This window comes from Perca flavescens, chromosome 7 (genome assembly GCF_004354835.1).
Source record: "Perca flavescens isolate YP-PL-M2 chromosome 7, PFLA_1.0, whole genome shotgun sequence".
Taxonomy (NCBI): Eukaryota; Metazoa; Chordata; class Actinopteri; order Perciformes; family Percidae; genus Perca; species Perca flavescens.
The window spans coordinates 28,044,410-28,069,458 of NC_041337.1; the positions used below are offsets into that span (position 1 = coordinate 28,044,410).

At 42.5% G+C, this 25,049-nt stretch overlaps 1 protein-coding gene across 2 annotated transcripts in view; it reads left to right on the plus strand.

The window, feature by feature from the left end:
- agrn (agrin) overlaps window positions 1–25,049 on the plus strand; it is a 269,255-nt gene that overhangs the window by 136,771 nt on the left and 107,435 nt on the right. For both annotated transcript variants that reach the window (XM_028582096.1, XM_028582097.1), the window contains one exon: window positions 23,548–23,763. In XM_028582096.1, coding sequence (XP_028437897.1) covers window positions 23,548–23,763 — 216 coding nt within the window. The remainder of the gene's footprint in view (window positions 1–23,547; window positions 23,764–25,049) is intronic.

Below are 25,049 nucleotides of genomic sequence, written 5' to 3' on the forward strand. Positions count from 1 at the left end.
TGTGCGCTATTAGCCTATTCCTTCAAAAAGGGTCCATTTTCAACATTGAGATCATTTATGATTCATCATAACTTTATTTAAATTTCAATCACTTCAACAATTACTGTAAGAGAAGGTGTGGTTACAATGTTGTTAAGGACACAGTGGTTGGCAACTGATGATTATTTCCATCATTAATTAACCTCTTGATTGCTTGTTTTATTTGAACAGTTGTTTAGATGAATACATTTGTCAAAAAATAGTGAAAGATTCCCATCACGTTACCACAACACCCCAAAGTATTCAACTGACAAGAATATTAAACATAGAAAAACTGCAAAAGATGTGAAATTAATACACTGTGAAAGCTAAGTTAATTTTTATTTGATTGTAGGACTGGGCTGTAATTCAATAAGTGTAATCATATGATAAAAAAGGAAGATTGCAATCATATAGTGTAGCCCAATAGCCAGTTGATTAACCAAATTAAGCACAACAACTCACTCTAAACGTTGTGTACATTGGTGTCTGTGGTCATTTAAATTGATTAACAATACTTCACTGCCCTGGGTTTCACAGTGTCCAATACAGTTTGTCCATTCAGCCTGAAGTAAGGTCATTGTAACAGCACCAGCACCACAAACTGAATAAAAACAGAGCACACATACACACGGGTTTATTGCAATGATTACTGGAGATGAAGATGGGTGGAAGGAGGGGGGTTTCACTGGTTCAACGTATGGAGTACTCTCTTCTTTTATTTGCTTTGTAACTATCTTACTACGATGAGCTACTGTACTATGACAAGTGGTTCATGCCCAAACCCACTGAGCTAATGCTTATGGAAATGTTCTAACGTTACAACAACGTATGACATAGATTGTTCTGACCAAGGATAACAGCACTGGGCTACCCCACAATTGAATTTGCCACATAATGTTAGCTACAGTATGTAAGCTGTATGGGTAGTCTGATCATCTAATGGTCAATTAGGAAGTTAATGTTTTCAACATTGAGTGAGCGAGGGTATGTCACACACACACACACACACACACACACACACACACACACACACACACACACACACACAATCACACACTTCAGTGTGGGCAGAGAGACAGAAGGAGATGCATTGGGCAGATGCTGGACCAGTTGTCCATGCTGCTCACAAAGTGTGTGTGTGTGTGTGTGTGTGTGTGTGTGTGTGTGTGTGTGTGTGTGTGTGTGTGTGTGTGTGTTTTAGTTGCATGTTTTTTTGTTATTGTTTTGCTCCTTCATAACTGATCTCTTTCCTTACACCTGTCTGTCGAGATTAGACCACCCACCCACACACACACACACACACACACACACACAATCATACATAGCATATACTGTATATATTTGCTCATATCCCACCAACTCTGTCTCAATGCTGGTACCTGTTTATCCTGCAACAATGTGCACATTTTTATACAGGTGTTTTATTTTTCCCAGAACACCAATTATTAGTTTTAGTAATAATAAGATTCACAAAGATATAACATTTACTCTCGCAGGTAAGCAGGCATAATGCTGAACCCAAAGTACTGCGGTTGCATTTCTTTTGACAGAATTTTTCTTTTTTTTAATCTTGCAATTAATCAAGTAATCATTCAGTGTATAGAACGTCAAAAAGTAGGAGAGAGCCCAAGGTGACAGCTTGCTTGTTTGTCCGTCCAACAGTCCAGAACCAAAGAGTATTTAATTTATAGTCATATAAAACAGAAAAGCAGGAAACATGTATATGGAGAACCACTGAATGCTCTAATTAGCCAATTAGTATTCTGTCAAATGACTAATCAATCTATCGTTTTTTAAATTGACATTTTCCTCTCCACCAATCAAAAGACTATGGCTGAACCTAATGATTGTTTTTATTATTGATTAATCTATGATTATTTTCTCAAGTAATTGATTAATTGGTGTGAAAAATAACAAGGTTTTGTTCGACCAAGCCACTGAACCCCTGGCAACTCCAGGATGTGGCTTGAGCAAAGAGAGTTTGCCAACAGGGAGCAATAAATGAGCACATACCGTAGTTATCACATTACTGAGGCTGTGATTCAGAGTTAACCTTGTCCAGTGCAGATTTAACGGCCAGCTTCACGTCAGCAGACCTTTTAGATTTATCACCCAGATTATATTAGAGCCACTTATTAAATGAATGTCTTTGTGCAAATTTAAACGTACTAATGCTTTATGAGGCTTTAAGGAGGCTCTCTCACACCACCAACACCAACACCACCACCACCACCACCAGCAGCAGCCCGGACTTCTCGGCAAACATCTGCTCTGATGAAATGTCCTTGAACCAGAGATTGAATCCCAAACAGCTGCAGGGCTGCTCTCAGCCTGGCCTCTGATGTCCCAGAGGACGGACAAACTAACACAAAAGGTGTCAATCAATATAAAGGTACACAGACCTCACTGGGCTGTTAAGACCAGATAGTGGATCTAATGGCATTACTACTGGCAACAGTGAACAGGACAGCCTACACACACACACACACACACACACACACGACTATGTCTTTAATGATATCATTAGGCAAAGTTTCCTCCACTCTCTGGTGTTACGACACCTCAGAGAGAGCTTCATTAAAGAGCAGTGCACAGTCTCAGCTCTCTCTGTCCTTTAGCCCATACAATACATGAATGGAAAATGTGAATTTACATAATGAAGCTTTTGGTAATGCATTTGTTTTTCTCTCATGTGTGCATGTATGGGTGTGCATGTTTTGATCTTCGCATTAAACCCACTGGGTCCCCGGCGACCCGGTTACCGTAGTTCAGACGTGTTTCACATTAAGCCTTACAGTACGGACTTGCTACACATAGATCAGTTATATTCGCCCCAATTCAATCATTCAGTTCATTTTAAGGAAATCATAAGCACCAACGCATGATTCATAATCTTGGTGCTCATGCTAACGAACAAAAGAGATGAGAAATCATGACGTTACCCTACCTGTGAGCTGGTCCTTAACGCTGAATCTGGGTCCATTCCTGGCTTATTTATATTCCACTAGTCCATGAGTGTCCACTGATCAAAAATAATTAAAAGGGTTTTTCATAAAAATAAATCCAAGTTCTGAATATTGTCGTGTGGATTCCCATTTCTAACTGTCTGCTAACTTTGTTCGCCAAACTTGTTCCGTCTGTATTTTCTCCTATTCCTGCACTGTGTTGCTGGGTATGCTTGTTTTCGTTAGGTTGCTGACTACACAGTGAAAGTATTCCCACCTTTTTCTGTTTAGTTTTAACCCCAAGACAGCCTCCGATGTCCAGCAAGCGCTCCCAGTGTGGAACTTCAATGGGCTGCGTCATGTCTCCGTGCAGCCATGTTAGAACGAGATGATGATGATGATCAAGAATGGCTATCAACACGTCGATCATGACGGTTGTAGCCAATCACATTTCAGCGGTGTATAGCGTGGATAGGAACATTTAATGGGAGCCAAGAGCTAAGTCCCTCCTCCCAGAGCCAGCAGTGACATGAATGTGTTTTGTGACAAAAAATTTTTTTTATAGTCATCTAAATGCTTCAGTATGTTTTGTCCAATGTCACAGAAGTGAGTGAAAGCATTTAGCTCAATTTGTTCGCTTGATGAGGTTTTGGAGAGGTTCGGCACACTAGTGACACCTAGGGATGTAACGGTATGAAAATTTAACCTCACGGTTATGGTGACCAAAGTTATCACGGTTTTCGGTATTATCGCGGTATTTTTAAAAGTGTGTTCAATATGTTCAGAAAGCACTGATAGGCCTACACAAGCTGAAATAGTTTCAAAAAGTGTAACAGTGTTTATTATATGACAAAAACATAGGCAACACTTTATCAAAAGTGCAACTTTTAACATCAAAGGAACAAGGGTTCAGCATGTAACGCCTTTAGCAGCAACTTTTTCCCTGCACGTTCTGCAGACAGGATAACTATCTTCAATCAACTGTCCTTCAGCATTGCCCATACTTCAGTCCTCTTAGAGGGCTGATAAATGTCCTGAGCGCTATCATCTCCTCTTTCCGCCATGATTCCAACTTCAAGAAACGCACGTTGTAGGCTACGCAGTGCGCCTGCGCGGCAACTTCAGGAGACTCGGCTGAAGCTGGGAAGAATTAAACTCACAGTTTCCACACTGTGATACTCCACCGTGATAATAATGATATTCTGAATGAAAACGGTAATTGTTATCGTCAACATTTTGATCGTGGTTTACCGTTACACCGGTAATCGTTACATCCCTAGTGACACCACATACTAAAAACTCCCTAGCTCCAATAAGGTTAGGCCTAGACGTCTGAAAGTATATATACAGGTGTTGTTGACATGATGTAGAAGGTACTGTATGTGTGGTGTTTTGCATAGTGTGGCATAAAGAAAGTCTTACGTATTGTTTATTGTAATATATATGATTTATTAAGAACGAGGACCAAAGAAAACTGTTTTGAACCATGTTTGAGCTGATTTAGGTTGTGTTTTAATCACATGCTAAACTAGCACGAAACTAGAAGCATTTATGTTTCAAATGCACCCTCATACGTGATTTTTGTTGCAGTTCTTCTGTAATATGCTTTTCCATTTAGGCATGGCAAATAGGCGAAAATAAAAGAAAAAAAAAAAAGGTGCATATAATCAGCTTAAGAGGCCTAAATTGGACCATGCGGCAAGGGTTTAAATGGACAGACATGATTGATGTCATGGAGGCCGTTTGCCGTGTGCAGATTTTCCTCCTCACCTTTTATGTCCTTGTCGTTTTCCCTCTTTTTCACTCTATTTCCCACACACACACATCACCACCCCCACTTTAATAGTAAAAGCTTGTTTATAATGGGCATATATGTAAGCCATGATACACAAAACGCCCCTCAACCTCTAGAGAAACAAATACGTCTGCTTGAATCAGCCTCAATGTATAGTGCAACCCTCCCAGTTGTCTGCAGTTAGGAGTGTTCAAACACATGTCTTATTATGGAGGAAATATGCAGTGTAGAGAGGAATGTGGTGTCATTTGATAAGCGCATCCACAGGCGTGCCAAGCCTCATTTAAAGACATAGAGGAATGCAGGGAAGGAACGGCATGAATGTGTGCAGGGCTCGACAGTAGCAGTTGCCCCGTTGCCCCAGGCAACAAAATTGCCGTCAACCATCTTGTTTGGTATGGTTGGCAATGTTGACAACCAATTTTCTGTGTTACAGAAAAATGTGACCTTTGCCTTTGGTGTGGAATCTTCTTCCTGGGTTAATGAGTAGTGGGGTTAATTAGCAGCTCTGAAGGGGTGAGCACTTCAATAGCTGCACCCTAAGGATACTAAGCTTCAGAATCAAGAGCCAGAGGTCTGACATCATCGGGCTAGCCACTGTTCCACTAGCTTCTGTAACTCAATACAGTCTGTCATTGAGGATAGCTTTTAAAGGTCTCTCTGACAAAGTGAATGATATCTGGGGTTCACTATTCATAGCCTGTTGTAATAAAAATTAGTAATTATAACTTCCTTATCCATGATAGTTTTCAATGCTCTCTTCTCATGTCACCTTTATACATTTTTATCTGTAATCTCTGCTGACCCTAAACATTTACACCGTTTGGCTTTTCCAGCTCATTCTCGTAGCTCTAGGGTTGTGGGAAATCGGTGCTTGGTAAATGCAGCTAAAACATTAATAATAAATGAACATGGATATAACTTTTTATTTGACTATCCCTGTCTAAACATATTGAGTCTACCACACAACATAAGGTTTTCTTGTTGGTTTTGTAGGAATTCATGTCAATTTGATTTTGAAATAGGTTTTCTTACTTCTGCAGCAGAACCTGGAAGTTATAGTTTACCTTTTGCTCTCTTTATATAAATATGGAAAACCAGGCTTCTAGTCAAACCTATTAACCACCATTATGGGAGTTTGAATAAAAAGTGATAGAGATAAGAACACTTTCAAGCCTCAAATCATGTGCTGCATCTCCACATTAGAGATTGACTCTTACAGTAATCGGACATGAATGAGAAATGACAGAACAGATCCCAAATATATTACCTTGCTAATGTTTACTAGCCTGACAAGCCAGACCCACGTCAAGGTGTTGGGTCTGGGAACTCACCATTGACAGGGCTCAATCCGAGGGGCGGGATAAACTTTCAAATTCCCTCTGCACGCAATAGGATAGCGCTACAACCAAGGGGGTAAGCTTCGCTTCAGAACTCGAGCCATCATGGCGCCATTTTGTTGCTAACTGGCCATCACCTCCTGTTAGCATTCCGCTGACCGCCATTTTTTTTTTACGTCACTTGACTGCGAATAACTTTACATCTGAAGCGTTTAAAGACTCTATTTGTCCGTTGTTTAGTTCCAAAGAAACACGACAATGTATAAAAGGCTCCATTACCTTGTACCTCACATTATGGCTCCGTAGCAGACGTTTTTGTAAAAATAGGCTAACGATTGTGTCATAACCAAGTGACTTACTGTCGCATAGTAGAGGAATTACCGTATAGTACAGGAGAAGCTCGCAGGCAGTTTCGACTTACATGAGATGTTTAGGTTTAATTACTAATGTTAACTAGCATGTTAGTGATCTATAATTAACCTGTGCCCATGTTATCTCCTTACATACACCTACAGTCTCCCAATCTGTAAGATTGGGAATGATTGAGATTTCTCTTGGCACAGCTACCAGAAGACTTACAACTTTCAGACACGTTGCTCACGTCACATTCTCTCAGTTGGAGGCTGCGCAGTAAAGCTGGCCATCACCGGAAAAGTGCTTCTAATAGCCTTCACTGGTCTCCGTCCAGAGCAACGGGGTCTATTGGTCCATTATATACTGTCTATGGCTACAACCAGGCAGAGCAACAAAGTAGTAAGAGAAGCTAGTTGATAGATTAAACTTTTGCCGTATCCGGTCGGCAAAACTCCGAACACATCTTCCTTTTTTTAAGAAGGATTTCTGTGCCGTTCTTTGTTCTTTTCCCAAAGAAAAGCTTAACTCCAAATCTTCCAGAAGACCGCTGTTCCCAGCAGCAGTAGCCATAAGCCCGCCCACCGACTCTATACACAATGTGATTGGCCTGACCAGAGTTTGGTTTTTCCATCTCGCAAGCCAATGGAGAGTGCCTAGACCCTCCGCCCCCTCCTCCTCCCCCCCTCCCCCCGGCTGCAAAATAAATTTACTGCCACTAAGGTGCGTCTAGATTTCTAGGCTAAATGTTTACAGTAATCTAAATATAATTAGTTAATATTATTTCATCATTGTTCATTACATTTTTAAAAAATGCCACCTAAGTTTTACTGAAATACAGTTCTGTGTGACAGAGAGAGACAGAGAGAGAACTATGCACACATTTGTTATGATGTTAATCATTCTTGATATCACTTACTCATGGTTAAAATATGGGGCATAAATACACAAAACCATTTTCATTCCATCATAAACAAAATATGGTGACCATTCTGTCAGTTTTGGGAATAAGAGCTTGGTTGCCAGCCTGCCAACCATTTTATAAGCTTCCAGCCCTGGTGAATTCTGAGGTGTGTGTGTGTGTGTGTGTGTGTGTGTGTGTGTGTGTGTGTGTGTGTGTGTGTGTGTGTGTGCGTGTGTGCGTGTAGGTGCAGCAGCCACTTGTGTGTTTGTACGCAGCTATTATGTAGTGGAGCCACAGCGGTGTGGGTCAGGATGGGCTAAGTGTTCCAAAGAGAGGAAATGAAGACAAATGAACAGAGTGGAGCTAAACGCTCCTCCAGTCAGCTCCATATTACTTATCCTCCGCACCCCTCTCCTCCTCCCCCCGTTTTATCCTTTCCCTCCCTCTCCCTGAGAAAATATCACAAAGACTCACAGAAAGACTCCTGACACGGTAATGAAAAGCGCAAAAGCGTGGCACTTTTTTGTGCTACGTTCACATCACAGGCAATTAATTCCACAGCGGCGGCTGGCAGGGTGTGGTGCTGTAATACTAACGCTAAAGCCAGCAGTGATTGGACACCGCCTATAAATTTAAATCTCCGTCAGGCACTTTTTCCTTTTCTATCATTTACCCATCCATTATCACTGTGTGTGTGTGTGTGTGTGTGTGTGTGTGTGTGTGTGTGTGTGTGTGTGTGTGTGTGTGTGTGTGTGTGTGTGTGTGTGTACATTATGTGAGCTTATGGCCTCTGAGGTGCCTTACGAAAAGTTCAGGTTGACGGATAGGCAGCCAACACCGCACTTTGATTTTCTGAAAATAACACAATCATATGCTACATTCACTTTTCAGGGCTATTAACACAGAGACACTGTTGTAAAAGTGTGTAGGAGTGTGTGCGTGTGGGGCAGTGATGGTGAAGGGGTTTAAAATGAGCTGCTGATCGAAATACAGACACCTTGTAATAGGCTCTATTTGCCTCTTTATTCTCTCTTTGGACTAGTGCACAAGTAACAAGTCAACCCAGGAGGAGGCAGAGAGAGAGAGGAGGAGGTCACTTTTTACACTGACATCACTCTGCCATCCTTTTTTCCCTCTGGTTCACTAAGAGGGACGGCAGTGATAGAAGAAGAGGGAGAAGAAAGAAATGGGAGGAGGAGGAGGTGGAAAGGGAGGAGAGGAGGGGAATTTGTCTGGTCAGGAGAGCAACTAGAGGGGGCTATCCCAGTGAACAGCTAGGAGGCCCATGGGGTTCATTATATACAGGGTGCAACACTAGGGCACCCACCACTCAGCCGGCCCCGGCATCTCCCTTGAGGAGCCGCTTTCATCAACCCCAAATGATGGGGAGAAGCGCTGCGCTCGATATTTCCTGCACTGGCTTTTTAGCCGGGCACATCGATAATAATCTATAGGCTTTAGGGAAAGATAATACCCTTTACCTCCTGGATCTCAAATTCACTGAAACAGAGAGATCAAGAAGGATCCCCTGTCCTATTTTCCCTTTTCCCATATGGTGGCACTAATACCGACTGGCAAAAGGCTAGTTGGCTCCATTTCCTGCTTTAAACACAATTCAACACGCTTTGGCCTGCAAAATTGCTAATTTCTTATCCAACTATCCTGAAGTCTCTCTGGTGACTATGGCAATGAGTCTATGGGCACCTCGTTGTGATTAGGCATAGCGATGAGGAGCATATGGAGGAGGCCGCCTACCTTTTATCCAGTGAAGACCAGCTCAGCACTTGAGAGCTGCCGCGTCCTGGCACGCCTTCCAAGCTCTCCCCAGGTTGTCTCTGAGTCTCATCCTGCTGCCATCTGCCACTGACTTGGGCTCTCTCCAGAAATCCTGAAAAAAAATCAGAGCACTCTCCTCTGCATGGTGGGAGCCAGCATGGCGGCCCAGTTTCCTCTCCAGCTCTTTAGTTTGAAGAAAACTGCCGGTGGCTTGAGCCCCCTCCGGCAAGAGCAGCATATAACATAAAATTCTGGTCATATGGGAATAACTGGCAGAATGGAGTGACTTGAAGTGGTGACATGTTCAAACCATCCAACGCTGAACCCTCCAACTAGCACTTAGCAAGTAATTTGAGCTCAATTTTGCAGCACAGAGAACATTGGAATGTCTACTATGAAAGAAAAATTCTGCAGTTCAGTTCTGTGTATTTTTTGGAACTGTAATCACAAAATATACTGGTGCCATAAAAAGGAAAGGTTAATTTTTGTTTAATTTGAAAATAACATTTCCAACTTATTGCCATTGCAGGTGTCAGGAAAATAGCGTAATCAGCCCTGCTAGGCGTATTTACCATCTGAAAGCTGACATAAATATAATTTTCAAATAGCATCCTTCCCCAGAACACATGAATTCAGAAAATTTATTTTAGTTTCTCTAGCTCTTTGGCACCGTTTGGGGGGACATTGATGCTGTGTTTCCAATAGTGGTGCACCGATCGATATCTGTCCCAATATTGACAAAATAGCTTGATCAGGGATCGGAAAAATGAACAGATCCACGGGCCGATCCACTTTTTTTTCTCTCTGTCGCACGTGTGTTGCATGCTGGAAGAGTTGAGTATACAAATATATAAGAATTCAATACATTACATCTATGTTATATTGTCTTAGTTACTGTACGTACACACCGCTGCCGACTTGAGCTTAGAAAGTTACCTGAAGTCATTCATTTTCAATGGATGCTAGCTTCTCTCGGCGTCGCGTTTTGGGCGTTTTTTAGCGTTTTTTAGCGTTTTGAGCGACCAGAGCGTCAATCTGACAGTTGAAAGTATGTCAACTTTATGGTAATGAGCTATGACGCGGTTCAGTGGCAAGCAGCGCCAAACGCCAGCAACCAATCGGAATATAGACGTCCTTCGCGCTGGCTGATTCCAGAGAAACATACAATGTAAACTTTCGTTCCTACCAAAACATTAGTTCCGAGAAAAGGGAGGAAAAGCTCATAATTGCCGTTGCTGGGTTCCCTATCATTTATGATATGACGTTGTTTGCGTTTAGGGACCAGTTAACGTTACCTGCCGGTCACAGAAGTCCTGCACGGATCAACAGCTGGCGGCTGCTCGCTCTACCTGCATTCTGCTGCGGTTCAGCGGCTAACGAGCGAGCTAACTGCTAACAGACACTGCTGTCACCAACAAACAATACAAATTCTGTCCTTATATATGTAATTTATAAAAGGTTTCTAGTGTCAATGTATTGACCGTGCAGTGGCTGCTTGTGCTTTGTCTTCAATCGTGTGTTGAACATGATCAAAGAATGCTGCCACGTCAGATTGGCCAAAGCGTCAAAAAGCTTCCCCGTACTTTCTGACAAGCGTCCTTGACAGGGCGGCCAGAGCTTCTTTGCAGCTCAAAGGACCACCGGCGGCGGTGTGTACGTACAGTTAGGAAAGTCATGTTTAATTAGGAAAGTCTGGTGTCTTTAGTCTCTTCCACATGGTGAAAGGAAGGTATACAGTGTATTATTAATTCAACAACGGTATCGGATCGGTATCGACAGATACACAAAGCCCAGGCATCGGTATCGGGACTGAAAAAGTCGGATCGGTGCATCCCTAGTTTCCAATGTATGGTACGGCCCAGCTTCATTTAACTAACTTTTTTCGTACCAGTACTTTTCTGTTTTCGTTTTCCACTGTGGATAGTATTCCCTCAGTGTAGGCGGGATTTTCAGCTGTTTGCCATAGCAACACCATGTGAAACTGCTGTGACATCATCTTCAAGGCGACACTCCCTGGATCGTTTCATCAGCAGCCAAACAGCGGAATGTCTGCACTACGGCATAGTGTATGTAGCGCACGCAAAGTTTTGTGGACTCAAATTTATAAATCTCGGGCGAGAAATAAAAACATTTTGGTCACCACTGACGGTAGCTTGGCTATTTAAAAATGAAGGGTTTGTGCAGGATATCCCGTGTCATGCTAGTGAATATTCTCTCTGACTAATCAGTGGTCTGCAGTGTTTTAACTCCACCTTTTATTATCAGCTCAGCTCTCAACCAAGCCAACCAAAGCTCAACCAAGGTAGTACCAAAAAGGTACCATGTACTAGCCACATCTTTTGCTAATGGAAAACCACAAATGATTACTCACTTTTTAAACGCATCATGTTTGCTTGGAATATGTTTGTTTGAAACCTAGATACCTCAGAAAATGTTCTTTACTGCATTCAGTCTGCCAGAAAGATGCATGCTGGTTAGCAGAAAAAACCCAATAAGGTAATTTTGCTAAAGATAAGACATGATACAACAAATGCAGGATGGCAGCACTACAGACACCTTTTTTAACCCACATGGAACATTGATATTAGACAAATCTGCAAAACCCCAAATTAGGTTCACTGTTATTGTCAAAAAATGTCCACACACACTTCTTTACCGTCTCACTTCATCAAGGGCACAATACTTCCCGCGCTGGCGTTGAATATCGGCATAGGGCGTAAATCTTACACTGCAGATTTGTCCAGTGTGAACGGACTTCCTTGGGATACTGGGCTGCACCTCATCGTCCAGTATTGATTTGTAGTTCAAGTGTAATTTCCTAATGTTAGGCTAAAATACACACTTATTGATTGAAAAATGGAGAGCAAAGTTAGCCACCATCCGTTTTACTCGAACAGTTTTGTCTGCAGCCACTTACAATGTCGGGATTGTCAGGAGCCCAGACCTATATATGCAGAATGATTGTTAACACCCACATAGAGCTGACTGACTGCATGACAGAAAAAAGTTGGATAGTTTTTACTCAGAGAAAACAGAAAAAATAATCACGTTTATTGCTCAGTCAGACCTGTTATTAAGTGTTTGCTGTGAGGAAGAAGGTCCCACAGTTTGTCTGAGGCAGCCTCACATAATCATACGGCATGAAGCCAGACACAGCACTCTTCTGCAGTATGAGGCTCCGTTTTGACATTTGGTAGATCTAGATTCCACCTCTTTTCTAGCTTAAGAAAGGGATAACTAGGCAACCTGCCGGGGACAGCTGTGGATCAGAGGTAGAGCGGGTCAGCCCTCAAACACGAGGTTGGTGGTTCGATCCCCGGCCTCTCTGTCCACGCGTGTCCTTGAGCAAGACACTGAACCCCTATTTTATCACGGGCGCTGTATGTAGCTGTCCACTGCTCCTAATGCTTAGGATGGGTTAAACGCAGGGATTGAATTTTACTACATTGCACTGTACGATTGTATGTGATGAATAATACAGTTTATTCTTCTTTCTTCTGATCTTCTAAATCATTAAACTTGCTAACCTTAACCTTTATGGCTGTTAACCTCTGGGATAGGCCGCTGTCTCTCCTAATCAGGTACGGGACATCGTCTGGCTCTGTGCAAAGTTGGCATCGCTGGCCAGTTTTCTCTGTTTTCTCTAGGAAACTGGAATAGTGTGTAGTGGAAATGAAGCAGAGAAAATGTTTCTGAAACCCCATGCTGTGGTAACAGTGACAGAGAGGCGAGCTTTACCCTCTTCTGTTACTCCTCCTTACTCACTCCTTTTTTTATGTATGAAGTTAGAGGAAATGCAAAGCTGATGGAACATTTGATGACGGTGATGAGAGATGGAGTGAATTAAAGTGGAATGCGTGAACACAGAGAAGCTGAGACCACGTTAGCTTTTGGCACTTTGGTGTGATGTCTTCGTGTTTGTTGTCTGCGTATGTTTGCATGCGCGATTACATGTCTCAGCATGTGCGTGTCTTTGCATCCATTCTCTGGATGTCCGTGTGGACGTTGTTCTTTGTGAGAAATCGTCCCTCACACTCCCACACAATGCCTACTTGCAATTAGCCAGCATAACAAAATATCAGTGTGTGTGTGTTATGAAAACCAAGTCTTTGTATTTAGAGTCCATCACAGGTCTCCTGGAGGTGTCTGTAAGCTTAGACGACGAGCTCTGAGATGTGAACAAAAGAGGGCTCCTCTCCTCATAACACTGGCTCAGCTGAATAATTGAATCCCGCAGCGCGCTGGCAGCCATGCTGGTTTTCTTCATGTATATTGCAGACCAGCAGTAATCCGTTCTCGGGGAGCATCCCTGGCTGAGCTTGTGGAGATGTGAGGTGACAGAATAAGGCTCTGTCACCAACGCCTCCATTATTGATAACATTGGGGCGGAGGGAAACTTTGAGAGAGAACTGGAAAGATCAAAAAGTTTGTTCATGCAAACACACAGTTTGGTTCCATTCCCCATGCGACTCATTAAGAATAGCAAGGCACTACGACTGATGGGGTTCGGGGTTGCATTGCCCATAAAGCATTGCAGGTTGAGCAAAGCAATATTTACGCTAGCAGGGGCAGGGTTGCTGTTAAGTGGAGCATCTTCGCCAGAGTAGGGTTAGTTCTATGCCCTCTGTATATCAACTAATAAGGGAATGCGTGATTATTCAAGTTCTCTTTTAGCGAGAGTAACTCTCCTCCCAAGATGAGGAGTTTAGTTCTCTGTCGATCGCCTTCACTATCCCATTCTCACGACGTCTTTCTCTCTACCTTCCTCCCTGTTTTCTTTCCCTGCTCTTGTCTCTTGCCTAATAAAGACAAACAACCAAGTGTTTTTTTTTTCTTTTCTCATATACCCTTCATGTATTTTTTCTCCCATAACAAGGGTGATTAGGCAGATGTTCTAAGCTGTCAAGAGCTGTCATATTTCAGGCCTGATTTATGAATAAGCAGCACCTGCTATATTCTGAGAACTCAAATATAGCTTGACTAAAAGGGAAAAGGGTGAAAGAGAGTGATCGTATTAAGAGATGTGGCTACTGGTTATTTGAGTATGTAGATGGTGATGAATGTCAAGTTATTTTTATACCCATATTGTGTTTGTCGTGGTCTTCTGCGTGAGAAGGCAAGTAGTTATGCGTTTGTTTATTGCACTGCGGAGTTTTAAGTGAACCATAACTAATCATAACCCTCATTGAGACCTTTATTGATCCCACACTGTGGGAGAACACGCCTTCCTGGCTAAATTAATGAGGGTCAACAGATTACCAATAAATCACAGTGTGGTGCGTAACTCTACCATGAACACAATATATTAGGGTTGGATTGCAGGCTGATCACGCTTTCACACCACATACAGCTCTGGGGTTGGTTTTGAAATGTTTTTTTGAGATGTCTCTCAACAAGGCTTTAATCTAATTGCTTTGGCAATGGCTGTGTTCTCATATGGCCACGCAAAGTGAACAAAAGGGATCTGCTCCAGGTTTGGAGTAACTTCTCACACTCAAGTAGGTGTGAGAAATGCATTTGCCAAATGGCTCGAATGCCAAAAAAATGGAATGAAAAATAAAATGTAGAGGTGGTGCCAATGCATTCAGAGAAGTTGATGGAAGTAGGCAAAAAGTGAGAAACGGATACAGCTTTGCTCTAGATGGATAGATATACAGTATTCTTTATTCTTATTATTCTCCACAGAACCTCACATAAATACATGTACTTGAATACTGTACTTGAATACATTATACACGGTACCCCAACATAACTACGTGAAAAGAAGGAAGGAATCTAAGAAAAGCTAGTTGATGTGAGGACATTTTTATACAATTAACCTAATTAATAAAGCCAAAAGTCTATGAGTTTTTCCCCCGGTATAAACACTGAAATATCAGAGCCACATTAACCAAAGACGACATTTGGATTGCATGGTGAAGAGCCAATATATTAGATTACACAATATTTAGCATTGCCTTACCAAACTTTACCAGTACAGGGCAGCTTCCAGGTGTGAATATGAAACTGTGTGATCGGGGCGTTCCTGAAAAAGAGAGCACTGCTCTCTGTGAAACTTCCCTGATATTAAATAAAGGTAAAAAGAAAAAGAAGTTTTCCTCCAAATGAAACGACAAAATATGTCCCCTGGAAGCACCGTTGTCTGAGCTAATGCCCCTATCAGCACGATGACATCATTTCTCTTTGCCTTCCAAAACTTTTGCAAATCGCTTTGGTTGGGTTTAGGCACACAATCCACTTGGTTAGGTTTAGGGTAAGATCATGGTTTGGGTTAAAATAGGTACATTTTTGAGGTTAGGATTAGGCTATGGAACAATCGTGGTCAGGCTTTAAAAAAAAACTGATTTGAATGTCGGTTGGAAACAGAAAGTGAACGGCGACTGTAACCCTGACCTCCTCCCTACGCTGACTTCAACTGTTATATTGTGTTATTTCCCCTCCATTCTTCTCTGTACAGTAGTTGTGGAACTGCTGGCATACTTACAACGATACTTAACTTGCCCAAACTAAAGAAAAATGAACCTACGGAGTAGCTTAGGCGGCCCACCGTAGCTTTTGTATGTTTTATTTTTTATTCACACTGAATGCCAGTGGGACTTCATTAAAATTTAAAAAAAGTAACCATAGCCAAGGGAGACTAAAAATAGCAACAACAGATTCTCAAAGCATTATCAACAGTCGCCGAGGTGACTGAGCAACTAAGTCGCCAGGGAAAATATGAAGATCTAAAGGCTGATGGATAAGTTTTAAAGAAGCAAAACTCCTCTAACAAGCTAAGCTGCCATATATTAAAAAATGATGACCTATTAACTTTCCTACTGAGATGTAAATGGCAATGAGTTGAAGCCAGTTATAGACAGACACACAGCGGGTGCACATTTGGTACGTTCTTTTTTCCTATACTAACCCATTGTTTCTGCATCAATTATGGCACTATCTTCAGAGTATTTACAGCTGGTGAGGATTTCTTTGACTTGCTGGGTTGTACGAGGCACATGGGTAGAAACTGGGAAGGATTTGAATTGTAGGGGATTTCCCCCTGGCTCTCATATTTCGCTTTAACCTCCCCTCACCTTTTTTTCTTTCTCTTATACAGTATTTCTTCTAATAAAAGCTCTTCCCGCTCCTCCCTCACCCACATCTAGACTCTCTCCGTCTCCAACATTATCTCTCTGGAAAGGCATTGACTCGTGCAGGCCTGGACTGTGCACGGCCAGGAGATGATGCCGTTTGGTAAATAAGGTCAGAGGAGGAGAGGGAAATTGATTGTCCCCTCTTTATGTGAGAATGAGAAAAATACTGCAGCCTCCACATACACAAAGACATACTCACACACTCAAAACCCTCCATCTTCAGGCAGAGAACTGCAGCTCAAGGCACCGAGAAAATAAACGAATAGCTCTTTACAGTTTGTTTTTCGGCAATTTGTTCATTCTGCTGTTGCCCTGATAAGACCAGCGTGGTCGAAAAAGCAGGACAAGAGAAAAGTTGTTTTCTTCTGAAAATCCTTTGAAAGAGTCTCCATTCTTTCACTCCTTTGCCCTTTTTCTTTTCATTTAACTGGTTTAAAGAACTGATTTCTCATATTGAGCTGGTAAAGCTGGGCTGTTCCTTTGTGAGTAGAAGATTTCTTTATTTCACGCTGGGAGTTGTATGATTGCAGCAAGATCAATTATTGACTGCATTGGTCCCCTGAGGACTGCTAACCAGAGATCCATAGAAGCCTTGTAGGGTTGCTTTTTCCTTTCGAATATTTTACCAGGTATAACTGCTGCCCACCTTTCTTAATGTGTTTTTTTTTTTTTTTTTTTGCAATGGCATAGTACATGACCTCTGGACTCTTTGCTGTAAATAATCATATCGACGGGCGATGAAGGGAACTTTCCTGCAATTATTAATCAATAACGCACGCACCGATAAATCGCTGCTCCCCTCGCCTACACACCTATAGCCTCATTGCTGCACATGGCAATGGTGAGAAAATTACATTTCAAAATTAGATTCTCACCCCAAAGCATGTAGCAGAGCGAAAGTGATGGAGAGAACTGCACAATCACAGCAAATGGAAACGTAACATTTATTTAAAAAAAAAAAAAAGTACTATGAGGAGTTTGATATGAGGGCAGTGGATTCATACAGAACGTGTGTGTGTGTGTGTGTGTGTGTGTGTGTGTGTGTGTGTGTGTGTGTGTGTGTCTGTGTGTGTGTGTCTGTGTGCGCGCGTGCGTGCTTTGTTTGTACATTTATATATAAACCACCTGTGTGCATTACGGAAAGTTTCCACTCCCGACCTGATGAGACAAGTTGCTCTGTGCCGGTTGCATCACTGGCTGTTGCCATAGCAACCTGTCCTCTCACTGCGAAGGTCTTCTGGCGCGGCTACATTGATAGAGAGTCTTAAGCCCTCTTATAGAGAGTTGGAGAGAGACACGGAGGGAGGAGAGGACTGTTAAAAGCCAGCCAGCCAAGGAGCACATCTGTATTACTTAGCGTCAGCCGGAAAAAAAAAGGCTCCCTTTATTAGGAAGTAAGTGGAAGATGTCCCTCAGGAGTGCTAGAGCGTAATGAATTTAGACTCATTCAACATTAATGGGATGTCGCTCCGATGCCACTGAGCTGTATCACCCTCCATCAACATTCGTTTCCTGATTTCCTGACAGTCAGTAGGTCATTAGTCAACGTCGAAGCCACCATTTGCAGATTTAATCTTATCACGGCACAATTGGCTTCACCTGAACGGGGTTATTCAACACGTTTGCCATTTGTGCGTCACTGCCCAATAATTCAGCCACTATTCTTGTCACCCATGTAAAGTTCAGGACGGTTAATTATTCATGCACACCTTTACTTCCCCGCTTTCCCTTCCTCATCTCCTCTCCCGTCCAGCTGAAGCACACCGGACTGCTGTGAAATAATTCAAAATAATTTTTCTACCCCCCTCCCCCTGCAGAGAATAGTGTTCCTTGCCTAAAGTAGCCATTTTGAGTTTGTCAATGCGATTCTGTCAAGCCTTATTGGGTCTGGACGCGTTCATGCTTGCCGTGACAGTCCATTTCTCCCTTTTTCACTTTGTTTGAGGTAAATCCAACAAGGCAGCAAAACAATGAAACTGATTTTCTTCACAGAGTAGAAACAATCTCAAAGTAATAGGATCTGCTAGCCTGGGTAAACCCTGACGAACTTCCGGCAAATTTGAGATTTGCTCTCTCAGTTACAGCTGAGAAGGGTCTGGTGTCAGCCAGGCTAAGGATCTGCTGGTTTTGGGGGCATATTTATTGAATCTGTGTCTGACTGAATCTATGTTGAAAAGCAAGCAACTAGCACAAAATGTTGCACAGATAGTATATTATATAATGAAACTTGTATCTTTCATCCACCAAGCACAGAGCTCCACCATGCTAACTGTGTTGAGCCCACAAGTTCTGCATTGTTGTAAAATGGTCAAAAAATTATGTTTTTACAATGGCATGTTCTTTGATCCACCAAAGAAATGAACCGAAATGTGTATCATCTTAGTAACATTCTGCAATAGATGCAGTGGAAAATTGCCACCAGAGAACTATGCCAGACTTTCTTTTTCCATTACATTTTTTTCACTGTGGCTTTAATCAAAACAGCGCAATCCCTTTTCCTTTCATAACCCACTGGTGCATTGAGAGCATCCTTAAGGCTGCGACACCATGGATGAGCCGTCTAAACATGGGATGAAGCGGTACCTGTACAAGACGTTTACCTTGACAGGCCTAAACTGGACATGCTGTCTTTTCTCCCCAATAGGATTTTCTTTCTCAACCCCCCAATTGAAGAAAAAAAACCAGTATGGAAGTGAAGCTTTTAACGCTGCTGGGCTGGAGGGAGATTACACACTTACTGTACAGGGACTGACAAGCATGCAGACACTCACACATATACTCACACTCATTGCACTCAAAATGACATCTGCACAAAGAATTGCAAAGCTTTCATTCATGCTGTTTTTCTAAACCGTTTTGACATGTCGGCGAATATATCTCTAAGAAAGGGGTAGATAGTTGTATTTCTACAGTTTTACAATATCAAGAAAACCCAAACAGTAAAACTATAGTGTTAACTTTCATCCTGTTGGAGTTAATGTACATCAGCTGTCACTACTGAGCACAGTAATAAGAACAGGGCAGTGCAGCCAACCAGTACATATTAAGAAAGGCATTTCTTTTTTTTTTTAAATAATAAAGCTACTTTCCTTTTTGGACACACCAGCAAAGCAGACTTTGTTGACACACGCACGCACACACACACACACACACACACACACACACACACACACACACACACACACACACGCATGCCCCTGCACAAGCACACGCATACACACACAATACACATTTAAAATCCACACTACTTCCGCTACTCATGTGAGAGAAAAGAATCTCCAAAGGTCATGCCTATTAGTCCCAGTGGCAGAGCATAGTTGTTCTCATTATAAGCACATCTGTTATCCTGAAACATCTGTATGAACGTATTCTAGCATTGTGAGTAAAGCTTTTATTTTGATATATTGTATATGTATAATCAAGAAATAGTACCTTGAAGCACAGTGGCTAGAACTCTCTTAATAAACGTACATAAGAAAATGTACTGGATCTCAGACTACCTCTCAGAATTTAGACACCTAACTGTAGCAACAAAAAAAATAACACAAATGTAAACTCATTTTGATCCATTTATCTGTGTTTTAAGCCCCCAATGTCTCCTTCCAGGCAGCGCGGCCTGGGAGGCACTAGAATTAGGCAATGGTTAGGCTTAGGGTTAGGGTTAGGTGCCTTGAAGTCAACGGTCGCAGCACTGCCTGGAAGGAGATGTTGGGGGCTTAAAACACCATCGAGCTTTTGAACCCGTCTCAATGCTGGAACCCATGATCTTTATTGGTTCATTTGGATTGTAAAAAATGTAGAAGGCTACGCTTGCCATCAACCAATGTGGGACAAGCAAGCCCAGAGGAACAGTGCTGGGTCTTGGTACTGTTGCAACAGTTACAGAACACGTGACGCCCTGGGAACTAGAAGAACCTCTGGCCCGTAACATTTATCACAAAAGCAGTGGCTGTAAAACTAAGAACATTTTCTGGGAATTACACGCATATATCGAAACTCGGAACTACTGGCTGTGACGTTCACCCAGTTACAATTTTATTTTATAAAACCAGGGATGTCGTCTTGCACATGGGAACTGCAAGGAATCCTATCTTCATGAAGCTTATACTGTTCCATTGTGGAGAGACTTAGTTTTAGAGAGTTGTTGATTCAACTTTATGGCCATTTTGGAAGCTGTAGTTTGTGGTGTTGTTGAATTGTATCGCATTGTACAGAGAGGTGTTTCCAATATTTTGTCCACCCCATCTATGTATGTAGTGTAAAGATAAGAATAACTATCAACTAAGTGTATATTGACTAGCCACTGCCATTTCTGTTATTTATCTGTGTGAGCAGTTTGCCAGGTGGCAGCCACAAAGAAACAAGCTAATGCTAATGAAGTACAAGCAGCTGGAAAGGAAGAGGGGTGGGCCACCATGTTTGGACGCCTCGTCCATTGTGTACTACACCAAAGAGGAAAAGTAATTAACAGCAAATGGTCACAGGTAACTGTTTCCGAGGTTGTTCCGTCGACCGTTGCTACCTAACTGCCTCCTTTCTAAAATCAACGAGCGATCTGTTTCAACACTAAATTACCAAGAACCAACTTTATGAAGTGTCAACATCACCTACATTGGAAACAATAAGCATCTGTGTGTCTAACAAAAGCCATAATCTCCTGATGTAGCTCGACATGTGTAAATGCTTGTCTCGGTTTATTTTAGTGGCCAAACCATGCAATTGTAGGACACGCAACACCAAAGAGTTGCGAAAGCTACCTGTGGGAAAAGCTTTTGTGTCCTGAAGATTACATTTCATTACATTTGTTGTCTTTGTAAAGTAATGCCTCTCCTACGTCCTATGTCCACAGGATCTTTGCTGTTTTTATTATTGTGTCTACATTCCCCGAGATCACCTGTCAATCAAATTGGGCCATTAAGAGTTCAAATTTATTATTGTTATCGCTTTCGTCAGTGGTGCACTTTTGTTTTTAGCCATCTTTAGGATCTTTGAAAGTGTTGTGTTTCTTTTGTCATGTACCAGGTGTATTTTTCCCAGGAAAGAACTCCTAGCACATGAGTATGAAGTTTGTACACTCGGTCCAGGGCCTGCACTTGATACCTTCGCTTTGAAAGAGCCCTAAGCTCTGCTGTCAGTCTTTAGTCAGTAAGCTCGAGGCTAGAGTGAGATTTTCTTATAGGAAAACATGGCAGAAGAGATCTGGTTACAAACCATTGCTGGCATTCGTGAATTTTTTCTCTGCAGGTTGGTGTGCTCACTGTCAGTGTTTACAATCTGTATTTTTTGTGAGATATTTTAATAACAATATTGTTTTTATATCATTAAGGATCACAGCTGATGCATTTAAACCACAGAGAGATTCTTTTTCGGCACCCGCAACCTCTGTCTCCTGTAGGTTTTGTTTCTCACTGTCATGCTATCAGACATTCTGCCTCTCTCTTGTACACATCTGACACAGTTCGATTGAATTTCACCTCTTGTCACTCTGCTCGCATGGCTTCGCCTCCGAGCCACAGGCTGACACGCGCATGCACAAACTCACAGACAGACTTCATGCTAGCACCTGGCTGCATGTGCGTGTGTGAGACAACTAATGCCTACACCTCTCAGACACACACACACACACACACACACACACACACACACACACACACACACACACACAGACATGTCAGCAATACAGATGCATTCATGGATAGCTTCTCACATACACACACGATAACTTCTTTTTTCCCTGGTACAAAAGAGAGTGAGCTCAGGTAGCTGTCAGGCGATCTCCCACAGGGAACAGTGGGCAAGTCAAAAACAGCCTCCTCGCCTGTCAGTCCACACACACACACACACACACACACACACACACACACACACACACACACACACACACACACACACACACACACTTCAGTGTGGGCAGAGAGACAGAATGAGATGCATTGGGCAGATGCTGGACCAGTTGTCCATGCTGCTCACAAAGGTGTTTGTGTGTATTTGTGTGTGTGTGTGTGTGTGTGTGTGTGTGTGTGTGTGTGTGTATCAGACTTTCTGTCTATTCAGTACTGCAAAAGCCACCTGCCAGCAACTCCAAGTGGACATGCTGCCTTGCATTTACTTTTGGCCTGGGAGCCACTGATAAGAAATAGCTGTGTGTGTGTATGTGTGTGTATGTGTGTGTATGTGTGTGTATGTGTGTGTGTGTGTGTGTGTGTGTGTGTGTGTGTGTGTGTGTGTGTGTGTGTGTGTGACATGTATATCCTCAGCAGTGACAATGGTTGTTCGCCCCTTCAACCAAGAGGACTTATCTGAAAAGTGGATTTTTAGGTGCTTGCGTCCATTGATTTCCAATCAGGTTGGCTACCTGTGAGAGCTTGCCTTCTCTTTTAACATCCCCCAGTGCTGAGGCAAGGACGTCACGCCAGCTGGCTGCCCAACAGCCCTCAAAGTGGGCACAGAGCCACAGCAGCTGTAGCTGCCACACCACGGTTGAATTACTCTCTAAGTTCATGTTATGTACACACAACACGAGCACATATGCACACAGGTACTCCCTGTTTGCTTTGCGCATTTAGCAGCCTCTAACGGAGTTCACAGTTTGCTGTTTCTTGCTTGATCAAAGCTGAGGAGTCGGTGGAAAGTTTGGGATCAAAGCCTTAAGAGTTGTTGTGGCTTGACTTGTGTAGTTTGGCTAACCACTGTTGGTCTTCGTGGTGCCGTCCCTCTATGTTTTCCTGGACGGTGCATCATTGATATTTCAAAGGCTGCAGCCTCTTCAGAGGATGAAAAATAAACTCTCCACCAGACTATGTTTCTGCCTGCTGTCTGCTGATTGATTTTAACGTTGTTGCTGACTTTTAAAAAAAAAAATTAACGTTGAACCGTTTCCAAATTTTGCAATAAGCTCAGCACGCCTAACAACACACTGTGCTTGCTCTGCATGGGTGGACAGATTCTTCCTGAATGAATTGAGAGAATCTGTTTGCTTTACGCCAGGATCACATTTAATCCCTGATGCATTTGTGCAGCTGAACTGTGTAGAGTTCTGCACAAAGACCGCAACGGCTGACGCATGTTGAGATGAACCCGTTCAAAGACGTGCCCGTCTGGTGTTAAAACGTAAACTTTGTTTGCATTTACTCATGAAAACTAAACCGTGCGTTGTGCAGGTTTGTCAGACAGCTTTGAGCGTCTGTAACTGACCTTGACATTGTGACCGAAAGTAATATGCTCATATCATGGTCTTGTATCAATCCTAACACCTTTTTTTTTTTTTCTTCCTGTCTGGCAGGTTGCAGAGGGATGTTGTGTGGCTTCGGCGCTGTATGTGAGCGTGACCAGACTGACCCGGCCAAGGCTGAGTGTGTTTGCAAGAGAGTGGATTGCCCGTCCTTGGTGGCGCCTGTTTGCGGCTCGGATTCGTCCACCTACTCCAACGAGTGCGAGCTGGAGAAAGCCCAGTGCAACTCACAGAGACGAATTAAGGTTCTGCGCAAGGGGCCCTGCTGTAAGTAACACCTCCTGCCTAACAACCAACCGCTCTTAGAGACACTGACAGGAGGTATCCAGTTTAACAATGATGATTTGAGACAAAGCCTTGTGCTTTCAGTGCTAAGTAACCAATCCAGGTTTTTCTGTAGTATTTATTGAAGAATAGCACTGCTGATGAAGCTCCGCTAACTTGGTGATGAACACACTGGGGTTCCTATAACTTCTTCACAATAAAAGCATCCCACTGGTTCGCCAGTGGAAAGCTTGTAGCGTGAAGCAGGGACAGCAGGAAAGGTTCAGTTTGCATCGGCAGTAACTTGACAAAGTTCCAATAATGCCCGAAAGCAATAAGGAAAATAAGGCTGCAAATGTGAAAGTACAACCAGGAACTAACTCCAAACCGCAGAAATTCAGGTAGAAGCTACAAAAGTACTTAGAGCTGAACACAGAGACACTTTTAATAAGCAGAGCTCTCTTTCTCTCTGGACTCCAGCACAGACACACATACATTCAGCATCTGAGAGCACAGCGAAGGGGAAGAGACCGTAACGGGTCGGCCCTGCTATCAAGCAGGATCACAGCAGCACGTCTATCCCCTGCTGTGCGGCTGTAGTGGAAATCACTACGTCACATCCTATTCAATATTTTAAGAGTATGAATTTGAGACTTAATTACCTGTTAAGATAGAAAGAAAAGTTGATTCAAAGTTTGACATTTAAATACGTTTTTTTTTTATGCTCATAGTTAAAATGAACAAACGTTTTCACAGCATTTCAAAGCCTTTTCACATTGGAACACAATAGAGGTCGAGCATATTTGACCGTTTATCTGCCGTTCTGTATCTATGAGATCACCACACTCCAAACCAGACTTTGCATAAGCCGAATTTTGTATGTCAGTGAGTGTTTTTTTTGTTGTTGAAGAGTTAGCATTAGTATACGCAGGGTTTAATCATTCTGAGAGATCAAACTGGGGCCTTTGATCCAGAAAAGATAAATCCTCGAAAGTTCACTGAACCTACAATATTTCAGAAAGCAATCTGACCCGAGACTGACACACTCTATTAAGTTCAATTTCAAAGCTGTGAAGTATAGGTTGAATGTTGGGGTTTGAAAAAATAGACACAGAACTTGGGACGTTTGGATCCAGTCTAAAAATGACATTCCCATACAACGAAAGTGCATTCTCAATTATGTTTTGAGTGAAGCGTATTGTCTCCCAGATTACGTTTCTCTTTGATGTATCACAAATACGTCTCTAATCAAAGTCACATTTGTCACGTCCTTAACTTACGTACAGTAT